Genomic DNA, 16,811 nt, shown 5'->3' on the forward strand with positions numbered 1-16,811 from the left:
GTCTCATATTATTGGCTGACTTTAAATGTGTTTGAGTTTGTGGTTTTGTTCTTCAATGCTCAAATGTTAAATGTCAATATCTGTGGTGATCTGTTGGTAAATGGTTTGCAAAAAAATGTGTACAAACTAATAGTGAAAAGCTTCTACCCCAATCAACTACATTGATATCTTGCTTTAGTATACTTTAAAATGTATGTTGTCTTTATATTGGATTTTGTTTATTCCTTAGACCTCAAAACATGGCCTCTCTCCTGCCTCCTAATCCCAGAACATCTTTAGACCCAGGACCAAGCCTTGCAGACATCACCAAAATGCAAAAGGATCGATCAGTATCCAGGAAACCCAGGACATCTCCTAAAAGTCTTTTGCTAAAACAAGACCTCTATGTTAATGGTACAACAATTTCTCCCAATAATATAGCTCTGGACAAAGTAAGTCACTTATCGACAATACCCAGAGTAAATCCATCTTTAGAAGAGGGGGGCCTCTGCGCTCCTCCCACACTACCCAAACCTAATTTAGGATTAAACCCAATTGTATCACTGAATTTTCCAAAAAACACCCCTACAAGAGTGACAAAATCAGATACCCATGTAAGAGATTTGGGGTAAGTTTACTGTCTGTTAAATCATGATAAACTAGAGTAGACTCATTGCCTTAATTATACAGTAATTGGTGGTATTTTCTGCTCCTTTAGAAATAAGACTGCTCTGATACCTTCATTTGAAGACTCTAGTCATTTAATACTTGGGGATGCAAATTTAACCAACAGTAAGCCTAGTGGCAAATTACAAACCAGGACAACAACTGCTGAGACCAAATTGGCTGAATCCAAAGATACCTTATCCAGCCTGACCTGTAGTCAAGAGACCCATTTGAAACTGGATCATGGGTCTCCATCAAAGTCAAGAAGTGAAGTCACTATGGAGGATTTATTTATTTCTAAAGTGAAGCTTGGGCCGCTGATTCCAAAGGAGAGATCTGTTTGTCACATCCAGACAGTAACAAAGCAAGAACGGATCTGTGAAGAAACACCAACTAAGATGCTTAGAAGTTGTCCTCAAACATCCATTGTCCCTGGGATGCCAACATTGCTCCAGGTGTCGATTATCACTTGGTCTGACGATAATAAGCAGTTGTTCACAAAGTTACCCAGTAAAAGAACACCTATACTGTTGCAATCACACAATCTGGACACGCTGGACATTGCTAGCGAAGGTTTTCCAAAAATGGTTGCAATGACTCCATCTTGTGCAAGGTCTGCGAGCATTCCTGGCTTTCCATCTGCTTTGAAGCCAAGTAGAGTCTGTCTTTTGAGGACATGCCCTAAAGTTTCCACCATTCCAGGATTACCATCTTTGGGTTCATACACTGAATATAAAACACATAGCTTGGAGGAATGCATTCTGTGGAAGAAACCATGGACAAAAAAGCAGATATTTTCTGATCATGTCCATTACAACATTGACCCCAAGATGACAGCAGTCATGGTTTGCCTTTTGCCAACATGTTCTAAAATGGCAAGTGTACCTGGGTTCCCCTCAGCTGGGCAGCATATTTCGCCAAAAAGTCCAACTATGACCAGTCCATACCCTACATGCTCAGGTCAAACCAATATCATAGGCAAGCCATCCAGACAAAGTCAAACAGACACATACAATTCACTTTTTCAACAGGAATTGGTGCCTCAAAAGAAAAATTGGTGTGATTTTTTCCTAGAGCAAGAAACACAAGAAAATGATGTATGTCTAAACCAAATGGTAAACTTGCTCCCATCTTGTCCCTCTGCATCTGAAACTCCTCCTCCAGTTCCTTGTGAAAAAAATATAATTATTGATTACCTAGAGAGGGATTTTCCAAGTATGGTGGAGATTTTGCCCAGTTGCTCATCAAAAAAATCAATTGCTGGGTTTCCATCCAAAACTCAAGCAAGTATTCACAATGATAATTTGATATATAAGGACTGGCATGCATTGCAATCTCTTAATTACAAAAGACAGAAGAAACCATCTCAGCCTTGTATCCTCCAATGGCATGCTGCAGATAAAAGTATGCTCAGAGGAATTACCAATATGTTGCCAAGCTGCCCCCCAAAAAGCACAATATTTGGTTTACCTTCTGCTCTATGCCAAAAGCTTAGTATGGTTAATTCAATGCCATCATGTCCTAAACAAAGTGCTATTCAAGGATTTCCTTCAAATAGGCTTTGTGAATCATTTCAGAAGGAATGGTTTATTTGCAAAAACACACATTTCCAGACTTCCCCAAAGAAAATGGAGTTAGTGCTACAACCAACATATTTCACAGATGTAGCAAAGGATAGTAGTGATAATAGGACCTTCAATATTACATGTATGAAGCCCAGCTGTAAAGAAACACCATGTTTGCCCGGCTTTCCATCTCTGTCTGGTCAGGTTTTGGAGCAAATCCCAAGTATAGTGTGTCTGCTGCATACCTGTCCTACATATTCACACGTTTTTGGAACACCCTCAATATTATACAAAGGCTCTGACAATTGGATCACCAATACAAGTTCAATTTATGAAAAGCCGATAAGAAGGCCATGGACTATATCTGATCTGAAGCCATATTCCACTGGAAAGTTATTTGGTAAAATTATGGTATCAATGTTACCACCTTGTCCGAAAGAGTCAAATATTTATGGATTTCCCTCAAAGGGATGTCAAACGTCAGTACCACGTTTGATAACAAAATCACCAGAAGTATTCAAATCATTAGAAACATTCCCTGAGCATGGTTCAATTCCAGGTCTTCCCTCAAAATCACAGAAAACCTATGATTGTTGGAATATGAGCAAAAATTTGATCTGGGAAAATTCTCTGAAAAGGATTTCTATCATTCATCCTCCAAACAGGGAAATGTCACATAAGGACAAATCATTAATGTTGAGAATCCTTCCATCATGTCCGACAAAAGCACTCTCTGCTGGGTTTCCATCAGCCCTGCATCCCCCAAAACCTTGTAGCTCCAACCAAAGCTCTCACATGGGCCAGTGGCTGCCATCATGTCCAAGACAATCAACTGTCATTGGGTTTCCTTCCAGAGAATATTGTCCACACATAGACAGTCACAGTTCTCTCTTTAGAGAGTTGAATGATTATATTGTTTCAGTCAAACCTCTGAAAGCTATGATTCTTTTTGTTTCAGACAGTGTGTCTGTTCCATCTAAAGAATATTTTAATGTTAATATGGTCCCATCTTGTCCAAATAAATCAACCATTTTTGGATTACCATCAATCCAGGGTCATCTTTCTGAACAAATCTGGCCCCTCAAAATATTTTCTCGACTAGAATCAAGTGGAAATCAACCAGGAACCCTTCCAAATGTTGGATTGGAAGCAGAAACCATTATGCCAGCAGTCCTATCCCCTGACAATAAAATCGATATTGATGTGCCAACTTCGTCTGACAGTTTAGTAAGAGAACAAATGGAAGAAGGGGGCCTAAACAATCCAACTTTAATCAAAAATGAAGTTGTGTGGAAATCAAAATATGTTGATGACGTGACCCTAGAATTTCGGTGAGTGTCAGGCATAGTATTATTGTTATCGATCTTGAACATTACAGGTTTTTCAAAAATGTCTGCTTTTGTTTCAGAGGTTTGCCGTGCAGAATGTGGCACACAGTTCCTGAAATACCAATATTGTTGAGTGTTAGGGAAAGGTGGGTTGCTTGGTTGTGATCCCATGGGCTGACAATGCATTTGCAAAAAGTTAACCAAAACGCATAAACAAACAGTTGTTTATTTATTTGTTTGTTTGTTTGGATTCCCAGTCTTGTTTCATAAATCAGGGCAGAACCCAGATGCTCATGGCATGGTAGTGGAAGGAGTTGGATAGATGAGATAGATGAGAAGTTAGGCAAAAAGAATGTCTATTACAGAATTTACTTCAGAGCATGTGGCTTGCTTTGTGTTAATATGTTTAAGATTGCCATTTATACTATCGGTATATCAATTTACCTTAATGACTATATTGCAAAATATTTTGTTTGAATGTTTGAATTTCTGGCTCAGGTTAACAATTTAAAAGAGCGGTATTAACATTTGCATTGTGTGATCTCTCTGGCCTTTTGAGCTTTAACACACAGCTTCAACAAACACCATGTGCATATTTGGAAGTGAACTTGCTGTACTGACTGAGCTCATTCAACTGTCAGAATTGAAGCCTCCTCATTTTATGTTTTCTGTTTTTTACCCTTTCTTTAGATATGAACCTGTGGTTTCATTACAACACCCTTGTAATGTGACTGATGGTGAACAACATTTGGTCAAACCTTTCAGAGAGAGTACTATTGTGTGGGAGGAGTTACCAAAATCATCTACAGAGAATTGTCCTTCAGGAAACTCTATAAAGTGGGAGGAACTTCCCAAAACAGTCTTGAAACAAACTACTGAAAAGTCAGCCAGAGAAAAGATTGACGTCTTTAAGAAAGATCCTCAAGGTTCACTGGAGACCTCTTTAGAATCTTCACAAACATTTGATGGAAAGCAACTTAACAATGATGCAGAAGATGTATTAATGGTACTCCAGAATGAATGTCTTGAATGTGATAAAGAGTCTGCAGAGGTATGGACAGATGCAGATGAACTGAAAAAGCAAAATTACACAAAACAGCTTGAAGGAACCACTTTTGCACTGGAAGATGATGCAAAACACGCTGAAAAGGAGCTCGTTATAGGGACAATGTCATTAAAAAACAAAGACAATCTCAAACATATTAATAGCATGGAACCACTTGGTCTTAAACAGCAGTGTTTCAAAGTGTTTCAATGCAATGAATCAACTATGGCTAGACTTGTGAGCACCTGCCCTTTAAACTCTTCTATTAAAGGTATTCCATCCATGTTTCAACCAGAGAAGCAAACTTGGTCAACCTGTTTCAAACAATCAGGTGCAAGACTCCTCAAATCTAAAATGACCCCAATCAAAGACATACATTTTAGCGATGATATGAAAGCTATGTCAAAACTCGCCCCCACTTGGCCCACATTTGCCACTATTCCTGGGTTCCCATCTGGTTCAGAGTCTGTGGTAATTCTTTATGGTTCTACTGGGATAAACCTAAGTCCTTCATGCCCAATTGTTGCATCGATAGCTGGGTTTCCATCCCTCCAGAAGTCCGATTGGAAAAATTGGGAAATGATTCAGTGTTTAATTTTGGAAAAGAGCTTAAAAACACCACCTGCACCATTATTAGAAATGAAGGAACTGTACAAAGACATGGATGGAATGACTCGCCTTGCAGAAAGTTGTCCAAAACAGTCTAACATTTATGGATGCCCATCTCGTCCTCAAAGAGTCATATCAAGTCTATCAAATCCACACTGTAAATTGTCTCAAATACCAGGGTTTATATCCGGTCCTGATGCTAAAGAGTGGGCTCAAAAGAAAGAAGAAGTGTTGGCACCTGAATTAACAGAGGTCCGAGCAACGCGATTCAGCACATTTGACACAAGAGCAATGAAAGGAATGGTATGTCTCACACCATCTTGTCCAAAAGTACCAGGCTGTCCAGGTTTCCCTTCTACTTCTAATCCACAAGTTGCCTATTATGGGGCAAGTGCAACCAGCCTTCTTCCTTCATACCCCCAAGTTGCAATTCCCGGATTCCCATCAATCCAAGAGGAAATTACAGATCAAATGGTTAACTCCAAAAGCATGTTAATCCAAAAAGCACAGAGGAATGTTGAGTTTGCAATTACAAACTGGGCATTTAATTTAAGCAAATCAGATGACAATATTTCTCTGGTTCCTTCCTGCCCAAGAGCAGCTAGAAATCCAGGCTTCCCATCAGTCCCCCGATACAACATGAGTGGTCTTGTACCTTTATGCCCTAAACTGTCAAGGATTCCTGGGTTTCCTTCTCTTCAAGGTTATTCAAATTTCGACTGGATTGCTGGTGACTTGTTAGCCAAACGGGAAAGGACTGAAAAGATTGCTATTGTTGAGGATATTCCAAAAAATTACGAGAAAATATCAAGTACGATGTGGTCATTAGCGCCATGTTGTCCTGACGCTTCCAGGATCTTTGGATGTCCTCCTCGTACTACCACTGAATCTAAAAACACTCGTCTGGTGCCATGTTGTCCCCGTGATTCAGTTCTGCAAGGATTTGCCTCTCTCACATATTCACCAAGTGCAGATTGGGCCATGCATGCAAAACCATTTTGGAATAGTTCCCATAAGGTCGCAAAAAATACTATTTTACATGCTGGACCCACCCACCCAGGAACCCTCAAAGCACAAAGTATGGTTAAGATGGTTCTGTCTTGCCCAAAAGAGGCCCGGGTGTTGGGCTTTCCATCTGCTCCAGTTCTTAACAGACCCTACAGCATAGTGAGTCTTCATGCATGCGTGCCTTGTGTCTCATGTTTGCCCGGTTTTCCATCAGCAAGGATGTTTAACACAGATTGTCCAGCTTCAGCTTTTCTGCCAAACCAGAACCAGCTCTTTGACAAACAGTATGATCGAAAAGTGTGTACTATAAAACATGAACCTAAACTAGAAGGAAATGAGCATGCCAGGAATCTGGCACCATTGTGTCCTCAACTGGCTAAAGTCCCTGGGTTTCCCAGTATTTTGCAGTTCAGTGACGTTGAGAAAGATGCCAAGATTGCTCATATACTTGAAGAACTGTGTGATGTCCCAACCACTCAAGTCCCAGCTTGTGAGGGCTCTCTGTCAGAACAAGATATGCGTTTGCCTGATGCCAGGAAGAATAATGAAGATGATGCATCTATTATTACTGGAAAGGTCTTACAACAATCAATTCCAGAAGAAGAGATTTTGGTTACTTGTAATTTCATAGAAACTCTGAAACCTGTCAAAGAAAGCTCACAGGAAACATATATTACACCTTCAAAAAAGAAAACGGAACTGACTATATCTGGGACATCTCTCTCCAGTCATGCTGTTTCTTCAGGAGAATCACCTGCAATTCCATCTAAATCTAAAGAAACAAACATTAATACAACATCAGACAGGGACAATGATCACAATCTCCAACAACCTGCCACTGACAATACTGAACAATTTACAAAATCACCTTGTTTAATACCAAACAATGAGATTTCAAAGGAGTTAGGTACTGCCCAAACGTTTGTTTTTATCAACTCTGATGTTCCCTTATCCCCTGTTCCCATCCTCAACACAAAAGAGTCATCTGGTAAGAAAGCATGCTGAGATCACCATGCAACACATTTAGCATTTCAATCCCCTCTTGATTTTTTTTTTTTTAAATCTTTTATATATAACAGATGTAAAAAATGTGGCGGGTACAGTTCATGACCTAGTAAAACAGACTGGGTAAGTCAGAAATGTGTTGGTGGAGTTGCTGTGGGGTTGCTTGCATAACATACATCTAATGTTCAGCATTATAGTGCATGGAAATCAGAGTAGTTCTATGTCAGAGTTGTAGCTAATACTTTTATTATTTGGATTTCCAGTGAAACTGAAAAAGAAAAGCTTGAGATGACAGAGACAAAGAAAGACTCATTTGATATGTCAGAACCGCTGGGTTGGGAAGTATTGGAAGCAGAGGGGACAATGTCAGAGAAGCAGGAAACCTCCCCCCATCTTCTTAAGTCAATTGTAGATGTTTTTCAGAAAGGGTAAGTAAAATGCTGCATGAAGACTCATAATGAGTCCATGTTTATAGAAGAATCCAAAAAACTGAATTGCATGTTTGGATCTACAGTCACCAACAAACAGTATTTCAATTATAAGATAAGATAAGATATTCCTTTATTGTCCCACATGGGGAAATTTCATTGGTGCAACGCAGGTAGATCCAGAGGTAGATACAGAAGAACAGATCACTTATAGGAAGTCTGAAAAACACTTTCAGTAGAAGATCTCCTATAAATAAATAAAAACTCCCATAGACAAATAAATACATAAATACCATTGCATGTGATCCCGACAGTAATTGCACATGAATATGTGTCACGACAGCACATGAATTTCACAGTAATTGCACATGAATTGCACATGAATTCCAACAGCAATTGCACATACGACAGAATTGCACATCAGTATTAGGTTAGGTCAGTATTGCGACGGGATAACGTGACGATCTCCGGGTAAGACGACTGTTTCATGAGTTCCTCCTTTGTGTAAACGCGGTACGGCGCCGGCCGGGGGGCGGGGCCGGAGCCGGGAGGCGGGGCCGGGGGACTCAGAGCCAAGACACATCGCAACGACACGACGAAAACACTCAATCCAGCCGAATAAAGTCAAAACAAGTTAATTATTATTCAATCATCAGTTATTAAAGTAAAAATCACTGTTTGCATGGATTTTAATATCATCCACTTAACCTAATTTCCATTTCTCATAGTTATGACTCGGTAGCCACTATGTTGGGCCCACCTAGTACCTCTACTTTAGCCGAGGATCACCAGCATTCGAAGACCACCTCATCTGTGAGCCTACAGGACAGGACCGTTCCTCCTGCTCATAACAAAATCAATGTCATGCCAAGAGTTTCTTCAGAGAGGCAGTTTATGAACACTGATAATAAAGGAGGAGGTACTCCGCCAACCTCGTGGGACTTGCTCGATAAGCGGTCATGTTCTGTCCCTTTAGCCACGCAAGATGATGGTTTTCCTGTTTGGGCAAGATTCAAGAAATGGCCACCGCTCACCGCTGAAGATATACCAAATGAGAATTCTGAAGACAATGAGAAAAAGATTGAGAAGGTAGAAGAAGCTAACGAAGTGTCACTCGTCATCGGGCAGGAATCAGTTGGCAATTTGGAGAAGAGTGAAGGATGGTTAGTACAGCAGCTGACTGAGGCAGAACAGGACGATGTTAAAACAGTGTTAACCTGCACTGAGCTGGACACTGGGTGAGTGCACCATGGAAATGCTGCATGGTGTGAGCGTCTGTCACTACTCAGTGCCTCTTTGTGATGTTTGTGAAGAAAGCAAGGCCAAATACAATGATTGCTTGTGAAGTTTTACAAAATAATTCTTTGTTGCCGCTGTGGGAAGGGTAGTGGTGTAGGTTTGTGACTTGCTGCAGTATAAAATATAACATTATTTTGTGTCTTTCCTAAATGTACGTGACTGGGAAAAGCGTATTGTGATTGTGTTTTAGAGTAGCTTTGTTTAGGAGTAGCTTTGTTTTAATTTCACAGACTGAATGATGTGTAAGAACTATTCAATTCTGAAGCTTATCTTTTTTTTGTCCTAAAGCCTGCAACAAAGTGAAACTGCTCTTCAGTCAGCGCCAGATGATGAAAAGATCAATGAAGTTGGAACAAAAGACAAAAAATCTAAAAAAAGAATTTTGAAGTTACCGAAGAAAAAAAGTGATCAAACTAAAGTGTTTTCCCCAGTTCGGCCCAAAAAGAAAGAAGGAAGTATGATAGCTGCAAATGATGGCCAGAAAGATGTTGGACATAAAGTAAAAGAAATGAATACCCAATTTGTACCCAAGGAAACTGTATCAGTAAATAAGCAGCTTTCTGAAACGGAATCCAATTCTCCAGTGACGTACGCAGGGCCGGCTTATGAACTTACGGGCTCTGCACCCGAGCAAGAGCAGTCTCAAGTTGAGAAAAAAGAGCCTGTCTCACTTATTAAAAAGATTGGAATTTCTCTCAAAGGAAAGAAATTGCCACTGAGAAAACCTGGCAAGAAGGATGCCACCAAGAAAAGTGTAGAACAGAGTGTTCAAGAAGAGGTTAAAGCTGAAGAAAAGGTTGTAATAGAGAAAGTTATTGACAGCACTTCTGTTGAAACAAAGTTGGAGGATAAACCAGTGATTAAGCAGTCAATACCTGTCGCGCGACCCAGAGTAAAGAAACGTTTGGATGACTTGAAAGCTACAGAGACAACAATACAACAAAAGTCCCAGGAAAAAAGTGTGTACAACAAGAAAACATCTCTTCCCACAGAGGAGTCTACCACAACTAGTACTTTGGATGCACCCACTGTACGCTTACGGAACAAGCAAGATCCCTCAAGCTTACTTCCCAAACCTAAACCAAGAGTAAAGAAACGTTTCAGTGCTTCCTTCCCAGATGAAACCTCCTCTGAAGCATTGACTGATAGCGCCTGCTGTGAAAGTCCCCTGCAAGATGATGCGTTACACGTGCCCGTACCAAAGTCAGACCAAACAGCAACTTCTCACATAAAGATTAGCGACTCTTCCAGTGAAACTCTGCAACCAGTTGAAATGTTGTCCTTACCAGTCCCGATGCCACGGGAGAAAAAGAAACGTCTCAGTGCCTCCTTTGCAGCAGACAGTGGCCCTGAACCGGAAGACACAAAGTCCACAGAGAACGGTCAAGCTAACATGGACGATGCATCCCAAATTAGCAAAGAAACCTCTGACGGTCCAGTTTCTCTAGAGTCCAGTGTGATATCGGAAGTAGGTTTTGAAATCCCAAGAGAGGATGACATTACGTCCGATATCGTGTTCATCCGGACAGGCAGCGCTGAGGATACGGAGGAGATGATCAGAAGTTGGACATTTACAGATAAGCAAGGTGTGACAACAGATTCTCGAGCAGTGCTTCCGGAGGACACTGAAGACGCTCAAGAGCTCTCCAGATCTATTTCTACTGTCTCGTCAGCTCAGGACGATTGGCTCCATGTGGATGATGGCAAAAACAGTGACGTTATAATGGTAGAAGCCAAGACAGAAGACTTGGAGAGTGGCTTTGAGGCTGTAGATGTGGCGACTGGTTGTGTAGAGGAGGACAGGTGAGGTCATCGTCTAACAGGGGTGTGGTGGTGTGTCCAAACACTGTGTCCAAACAATTCTCATCTTTATTCTAACCTTTTAACCCTTTCCATACTAGGTGGCATGGTGTTAGGTGTGACTTGTGACTTGTGACAACGAAATGATTCATATGATCTTTTTTGTCACTTCCAGATCGAAGGAGCCGCCCAGAGCAATACCTCGGGGTAAAAAGCGTGTCAGTGGGTCACATTTGGATGACAACAAGTCCAATGTCGTCAAAGTCAGTGAAGCAACAACTCCTCAGAAAAAGTCGGCAGATGCAGCTGTCTCTGCTGTAAGAACATGTGATATACTCAATCCGGTTTAAAACAATTTATTCAAAAGCCGCCACATTTTTAATATGTTCTATACTTTTGACCCTCAGAGGCGACCGTTGTTGTGATTTTGGGCTTTACAAAAATAAAATAAATTAAATTGAATTGAATTTTGTAATACAAGAAATGCATGTTATATTTCAGGAACTCATGACCAGCCCGGGCTTAGTAACATCTACAAAGTCTCTTCTGGAGTGGTGTCAGGAAGTCACCCGGAATTACCATGGTGTGAAGATCACCAACTTCAGCACATCATGGAGAAACGGCTTTGCTTTTTGCGCTATCTTACACCACTTTCACCCTGAAATGATGTAAGAAAATATGGCGAGAAAGTAGTCTGTCAGTTGTATGTGGAGTTGACAATATATTTTTTTATTCGCTTTGGCAGTAATTTTGAAAAGCTGGACCCATATGACATCAAGCAAAACAATAAAAAGGTAAGGCGGCCAAGAGGGTTAGTTAGTTTGTTAATAATGATTCTGCACCTTAATATAGTTTTTAATTACTACATTTGTCTGTCCAATTGTATATAACATCTAATCTTTTTCAGGCATTTGATGGCTTCGCAGAACTTGGCATTTCTCGGTTAATGGAGCCCTCCGATATGGTGTTGCCAACTGTTCCCGATCGACTGATTGTAATGACGTACCTGAGCCAGATCAGCACTCACTTCATGGGACAGGAACTGAGCGTGCTCCACATTGAAAAGGACAGTAGTGATTCCAGCTACGCGGTCGGGTCCCGGGCCACTCCAGAGGATCCAGAGGCGGCCGTTAGGTACTGTACCCAGCGGCTGCAAGAGGAGGGCATAAGTATAGAGACCAATGGCACTGCAATGGAAAAGGACGATAAAAGTGACGTTGTCCCATCTCTGAGGCCGAAAAGACCACAGGGCGCTGGGGGAACGCAGTCACCAGTTGCACCGCCACGGACCCACTTCCTGTCCAAGTCCACTTTCTCTCACATTAAAGATGCAGATCTGGTCAAAAAGAGGCGCTCACAGCGGAGAGGTAGTTCAGTGGAGGAAGGAGACTCTACAGCGGTATGTTGTGGTCTTTGTATGTTTTTTCCACAGTTAAAGGAATAATAGAGGATTTTTTGCCAATTTGAGAACTCAAGCGACTGTTAGTCCCTTTTTTTAAATGTGCATGCCCACATTCACCCCCCATCCTCCTGTTCTTTTCAAGAGGCAGCCTACCATTCCCACTGCTAAGCGTGCGTTTGTTTATTAGCGTGATGGATCGCATCGCTTTTCTCGTCTCCACAGATTTCCGTCTCTTCTGAGCAGCTTGAACTCAGTCTTTCTCTGCTGTAATTTTTGTACTGTACACTGAAGGAACTCGCTAAACACACACCGGCATATCAACCACGCATGCACAGCCAGGGAAACATGCTGCTATCCTAGGAACGAGCCTGCAGGTGTGCAGCAGGACGCAGGGAATGATTGACACGTGGGAGAACTGTTGGGCTGTCCACGCCACGAGGAAATGAGACTCAGATTGTGCGCCAAAAACCTCTATTATTCCTTTAAAACAGATACACTCATATTTGTAATAATCAACACCCATTGAGAACAAAATGAGCAAGATTAGGATTGGAAGGAGTCACGTCATATTTTTGTTTCATTAAAAACAAATAAAATGGCTGATTTATTCATATCTAGAACATAAATGAGATAAACGTTTAATAACTGACATATAAGTTTTTACATTTGAACACTGCTCTAAACCACATGTTTTTACTGACACAGTGTTGGAAAGAAACTATTTACATGTACCAACATTTATTTATTCAAATGTATTTCAATGGGTAAAAAGCACATGCATGTGTTTGGTCACATGGCAACTGTAAATTGGCTCTAGTGACTGAATGTGAGAGTGAATGTTAGTCTGTGTGTCTGTGTCTCTCTGTTAACCCTGCGACGATCAGGCCCCTGTCCAGGGTGTACCCCGCCTAAGGCCCAAAGTCACTGGGATAGGCTCCAGTCACCCGCGCCCTCTTAACAGGTACAAGCGGTAGAAGATGAATGAATGAACACTATAATGCAATGTGAAAGTGAAAGAGCACAATTACTATTTCACTTTTGTATTCTCTTTATTAACTTCTAGACCATCATTGTCTGTTTTAATCAAATCTATACTACATTCAGTAGTAAAAAATACTATGTGAATGTTGAGTGAGCGGTTCTTGTTATTCTTACAGGCGGCTGCAGGACAGGATGACAGCAGCTTACTCACCCGGAGCACGTCAGAAACCGGTTTGTGAAGTTTTACAAATGTTCACATTCACGAACATAATGAAATGGGTAACTGATCACTGTCAAAATGTAACTGTTGTTTATCTTGTAGAAAGAACAGACAATCTGCTTGAGGAAACAAAACCAGAGTGCCAGGTGAGCTCAAATATAGCATAATTATGTATTAGAAAGAAATTAATTAGGCTAGTATTTGAAAAAACAACCAGGTAATGTATACTAATAGACATATAATGTGATAATGTGAGAATCTTAAAGTCATTTTATCCATAATTATTATATATCATACAGGAGTGTCCAAAACACTACTTATGTGGATTTTGTACAATAACATAATAATTGTACAATAATTATATTTTTCTGTGTTTGAACTTCTCTGTGTAAATATGTAACTCTTCCAGGACACAAATCAGTATGTGCTGAATCAGATGGAGGCTCTGGAGGCTGAGCGGAATCACATCGACAACAGAGCAGGTGTCGTGGAGAGGAAACTCCGCCAGCTCATGGAGAAAGGTGACATAATCTATCACATGGTCTTTAAACCTTGTGCCTTTTTAGAAAAATGTGTACACTGTGAGTGTTTTGTACACATTTTGTATTTGGATTTTTGAACAGCTGTTAAATTGTCAAAGATTCTTTTATTTTTTTTATCTAGTTTTTAATTGCTTTTTTCTTTTTTATTACTATGCTGGTTTTACAATGGGATTTGGAGTATGTGTGTGTGTGTGTATGTGTGCGTGTATGTGTGCGTGTGTGTGTAAAGTTTTATAACATAAACAAGAGTTGAAAAACATGTGTGTGTCCAGCAGGCAGTGACAAAATAGAGGAAGAGCGGTTAATCCAGGAGTGGTTCACACTGGTCAACAAAAAGAATGCTTTGATTCGGAGACAGGACCATCTACAGTTGCTGTAAGATACACTGACTATTGTACAATACTTTATATTACTCCCTACTACAGGTTTAAACTCTAGTCATGTTCATCACATGTATGCACTCACTTGTATTCTATCTGTGGTCCAAAGGCTGGAAGAACAAGACTTGGAAACAAGATTTGACCTGTTAAAGAAGGAGCTGCAAGACATTATGGCAACAGAAGGTACAGGCCGCTGTAAGTCTTGAAGGAGCCTGTAGAGGGCAGTGCTGACTGCTGTGTGTTCTTCAGAGCGGCAGAAGACTCCAGACCATAAACACAGGGAGCAGCTGCTGCTGCAGGAGCTGGTGACTCTGGTGAACCAGAGAGATGAACTGGTACAGAACATGGACGCCAAGGAGCGAGGGTGAGGACTGAGGGCTGATCCATCATAGAGCACAGTGCACATTATTGTCTCTACTATCCAGCCCAAACAGATATATATGTTTTTTTAAACTTTAAAAGTAGTTTATATCTTGGCTTTATTGCAAGTAACAACTGTAACTTGTAACTGTAACTTGTGCCAGGAAAGTATAATTAGGCCTCCGTAGAGCACAGTGAATATGTCAACATGGTCCTATTCATCTTATTCCAGAAGCCGCCATACGATGTGATTCTTCTCCAGGTTGTTTTAGTTAACGTAGGGCTAACCTTGAAGAAAATAAGTTCTACACAGACTAAAAAGCAGTTTTCACGCTGCCCAGAGAATCTGTGCATTGATGAACACATGAACATTGGATATTTTATACAAATCAATCTACTTTATAGCATATTTTAGCTGCAAGATTTGCCCTTGTTCTCGGTGAATATAGTTATTCTCATGACTGTATGTATGCTGCCCCCAGAGCGCTGGAGGAGGACGAGCGGCTGGAGCGAGGCCTGGAGCAGCGGCGCAGGAAATACTCCAAACAGCAGAAGGACAAGTGTGTGATGCAGTGACCTGCACAGCCCAGGTAATACTAAAGGAACAAGAGGATTCTGCAGCTGTGGACTGAGGGAATCAGCAGTGGCAGATCAATGGACTGAGTCAAGACGAGAAATACAATGTAAACGCCTTTTGAAAAGTCTGACTGTCTGGAATGTATCTTTGTGGAAAAAGTAAGTTATTTTATAATGGCAAAAACCCTGGATGGTTTGTTTTAAGTTGATAGTTTTAAGTTGAACGTGTTACTGGTTGTGTTTTTTTATGTTAGGTCTCTAGAACCGTCCGAGGGCCACCAATTCGATTTGTTTATTTACCGTCCCTGCTGGTTGTCATGGTAATGCGTGGAAAATAATATACAATAATTAATATTTCTAAACTTTTTTTTTGTTTTACTTTTTACTGCCAACCTGTCAAATAACTGCCGATAACTTAAACCATTAACCATGACTTAGCTTTATGTTCCTAAACCTAAGCTTAACCAGTTCGACAAATATACAAAATATAAAAAAGTATTTCATGGGTACCGTAATCTTCACTAAACCGTGTCCATGTTGTTTTAGCAAAATCTTATGTAATTCATTCACAACCTTAATAACTCACAAAGTTAATAACACACATGACGGCAGCAGAAGAGCAGTGTTGAGAACCATCGGACGGCAGTGTAGATACTTTATTTAAGTTATAGTATATTATTGGTATAGCTAGTTGCCAAAGCAGATGACGTGTGAGCTCCGAAACCACTTTTCAGCAGCATCAACTGGTGCCTTATCTTTGAGAATATACTGTGTTTTACAGCTACAACGCTGCCTTAAACAATGTAAAAGTTGCACATATACATAAATATTCACTCATGATGTTACTGGATGCAGCTGAACAAGTCTGAATGGCAGATGCATTTCATACAACTTTTATGGTTACAAACGCAATATAGGAATACGTGGTTTTCTGCATTGAATCATTGTTTCTCTAATAGTAAATGGAGATACAGATGCCTGAATTATAAGTGCATCAAATCTAGTGAAACCCTTGATTCTATTTGGCTGCAGCTTGGTTACGTTTTATTACTCTGCCAACAAGCAAGAGAAACACATCAAATCAAACGTGTGTGAACCCCTAGTCATTATTATTTGCCACTTGTTTCTAAGTCCACTTGTGTTTGCACGAGTTACAAGTTGCACACAGTTACATTTTATTGCTTGTTTGTGTGGTAAATGTGCACTTTTTTATGGATATGATAAAACATATTTTAAAAAGTATTCCATGAGTGTTCTGTTTTGATTCACGTTAGAAGGCGCAGTCAAAGTGAATGCACTGGTGCTCTCTAGTGGAAGGTTGATTCAAATGTCAAAAGTCTCCAGACCAGTCTTCAACAGGAGGAGCATAGGATTAATAGACTTATTGTTGCTCCCCTGACATGTCAATGATCAAAACTTACATATAATATTACCTGATATAGGTCTACTTTATAAATCTTCAGACATTCAGAGGTTAAAGACATGGTTAACTTTGCCCCAGTACAACATACTCAGAGCACTATCAGTAATAATTATAAATAACACTACATTTGTGCCGGTTCCTTTCACCTGATTGTTGTAGTTTAGTTTGGTTCAGTCTTTATTTGTCACAGACCAT

At 40.4% G+C, this 16,811-nt stretch overlaps 1 protein-coding gene across 9 annotated transcripts in view; it reads left to right on the top strand.

Annotated features, from left to right (window-relative positions):
- The window catches only part of ehbp1l1a (EH domain binding protein 1-like 1a), a 30,895-nt gene extending 14,460 nt beyond the window's left edge, over positions 1–16,435 (top strand). For 5 of the 9 annotated variants that reach the window (XM_072459074.1, XM_072459072.1, XM_072459077.1 and 2 more), the window contains 19 exons: positions 230–607; positions 698–3,541; positions 3,619–3,684; positions 4,229–7,188; positions 7,280–7,328; positions 7,469–7,633; positions 8,362–8,871; positions 9,221–10,735; positions 10,908–11,049; positions 11,234–11,400; positions 11,478–11,526; positions 11,640–12,131; positions 13,292–13,346; positions 13,438–13,481; positions 13,745–13,856; positions 14,150–14,252; positions 14,367–14,440; positions 14,507–14,621; positions 15,100–16,435. In XM_072459074.1, the coding sequence (XP_072315175.1) occupies positions 230–607; positions 698–3,541; positions 3,619–3,684; positions 4,229–7,188; positions 7,280–7,328; positions 7,469–7,633; positions 8,362–8,871; positions 9,221–10,735; positions 10,908–11,049; positions 11,234–11,400; positions 11,478–11,526; positions 11,640–12,131; positions 13,292–13,346; positions 13,438–13,481; positions 13,745–13,856; positions 14,150–14,252; positions 14,367–14,440; positions 14,507–14,621; positions 15,100–15,193 (9,934 nt within the window). In that variant the 3' untranslated portion in view covers positions 15,194–16,435. The remainder of the gene's footprint in view (positions 1–229; positions 608–697; positions 3,542–3,618; positions 3,685–4,228; positions 7,189–7,279; positions 7,329–7,468; positions 7,634–8,361; positions 8,872–9,220; positions 10,736–10,907; positions 11,050–11,233; positions 11,401–11,477; positions 11,527–11,639; positions 12,132–13,291; positions 13,347–13,437; positions 13,482–13,744; positions 13,857–14,149; positions 14,253–14,366; positions 14,441–14,506; positions 14,622–15,099) is intronic. The other 4 variants (XM_072459073.1, XM_072459079.1, XM_072459080.1 and 1 more) reach the window with 4 other exon arrangements.
- Positions 16,436–16,811: the final 376 nt, after the last annotated feature.

This window comes from Eucyclogobius newberryi, unplaced genomic scaffold (assembly GCF_026437365.1).
Source record: "Eucyclogobius newberryi isolate DKJ021-1_F unplaced genomic scaffold, fEucNew1.0.hap1 SCAF_22, whole genome shotgun sequence".
Classification (NCBI taxonomy): Eukaryota; Metazoa; Chordata; class Actinopteri; order Gobiiformes; family Gobiidae; genus Eucyclogobius; species Eucyclogobius newberryi.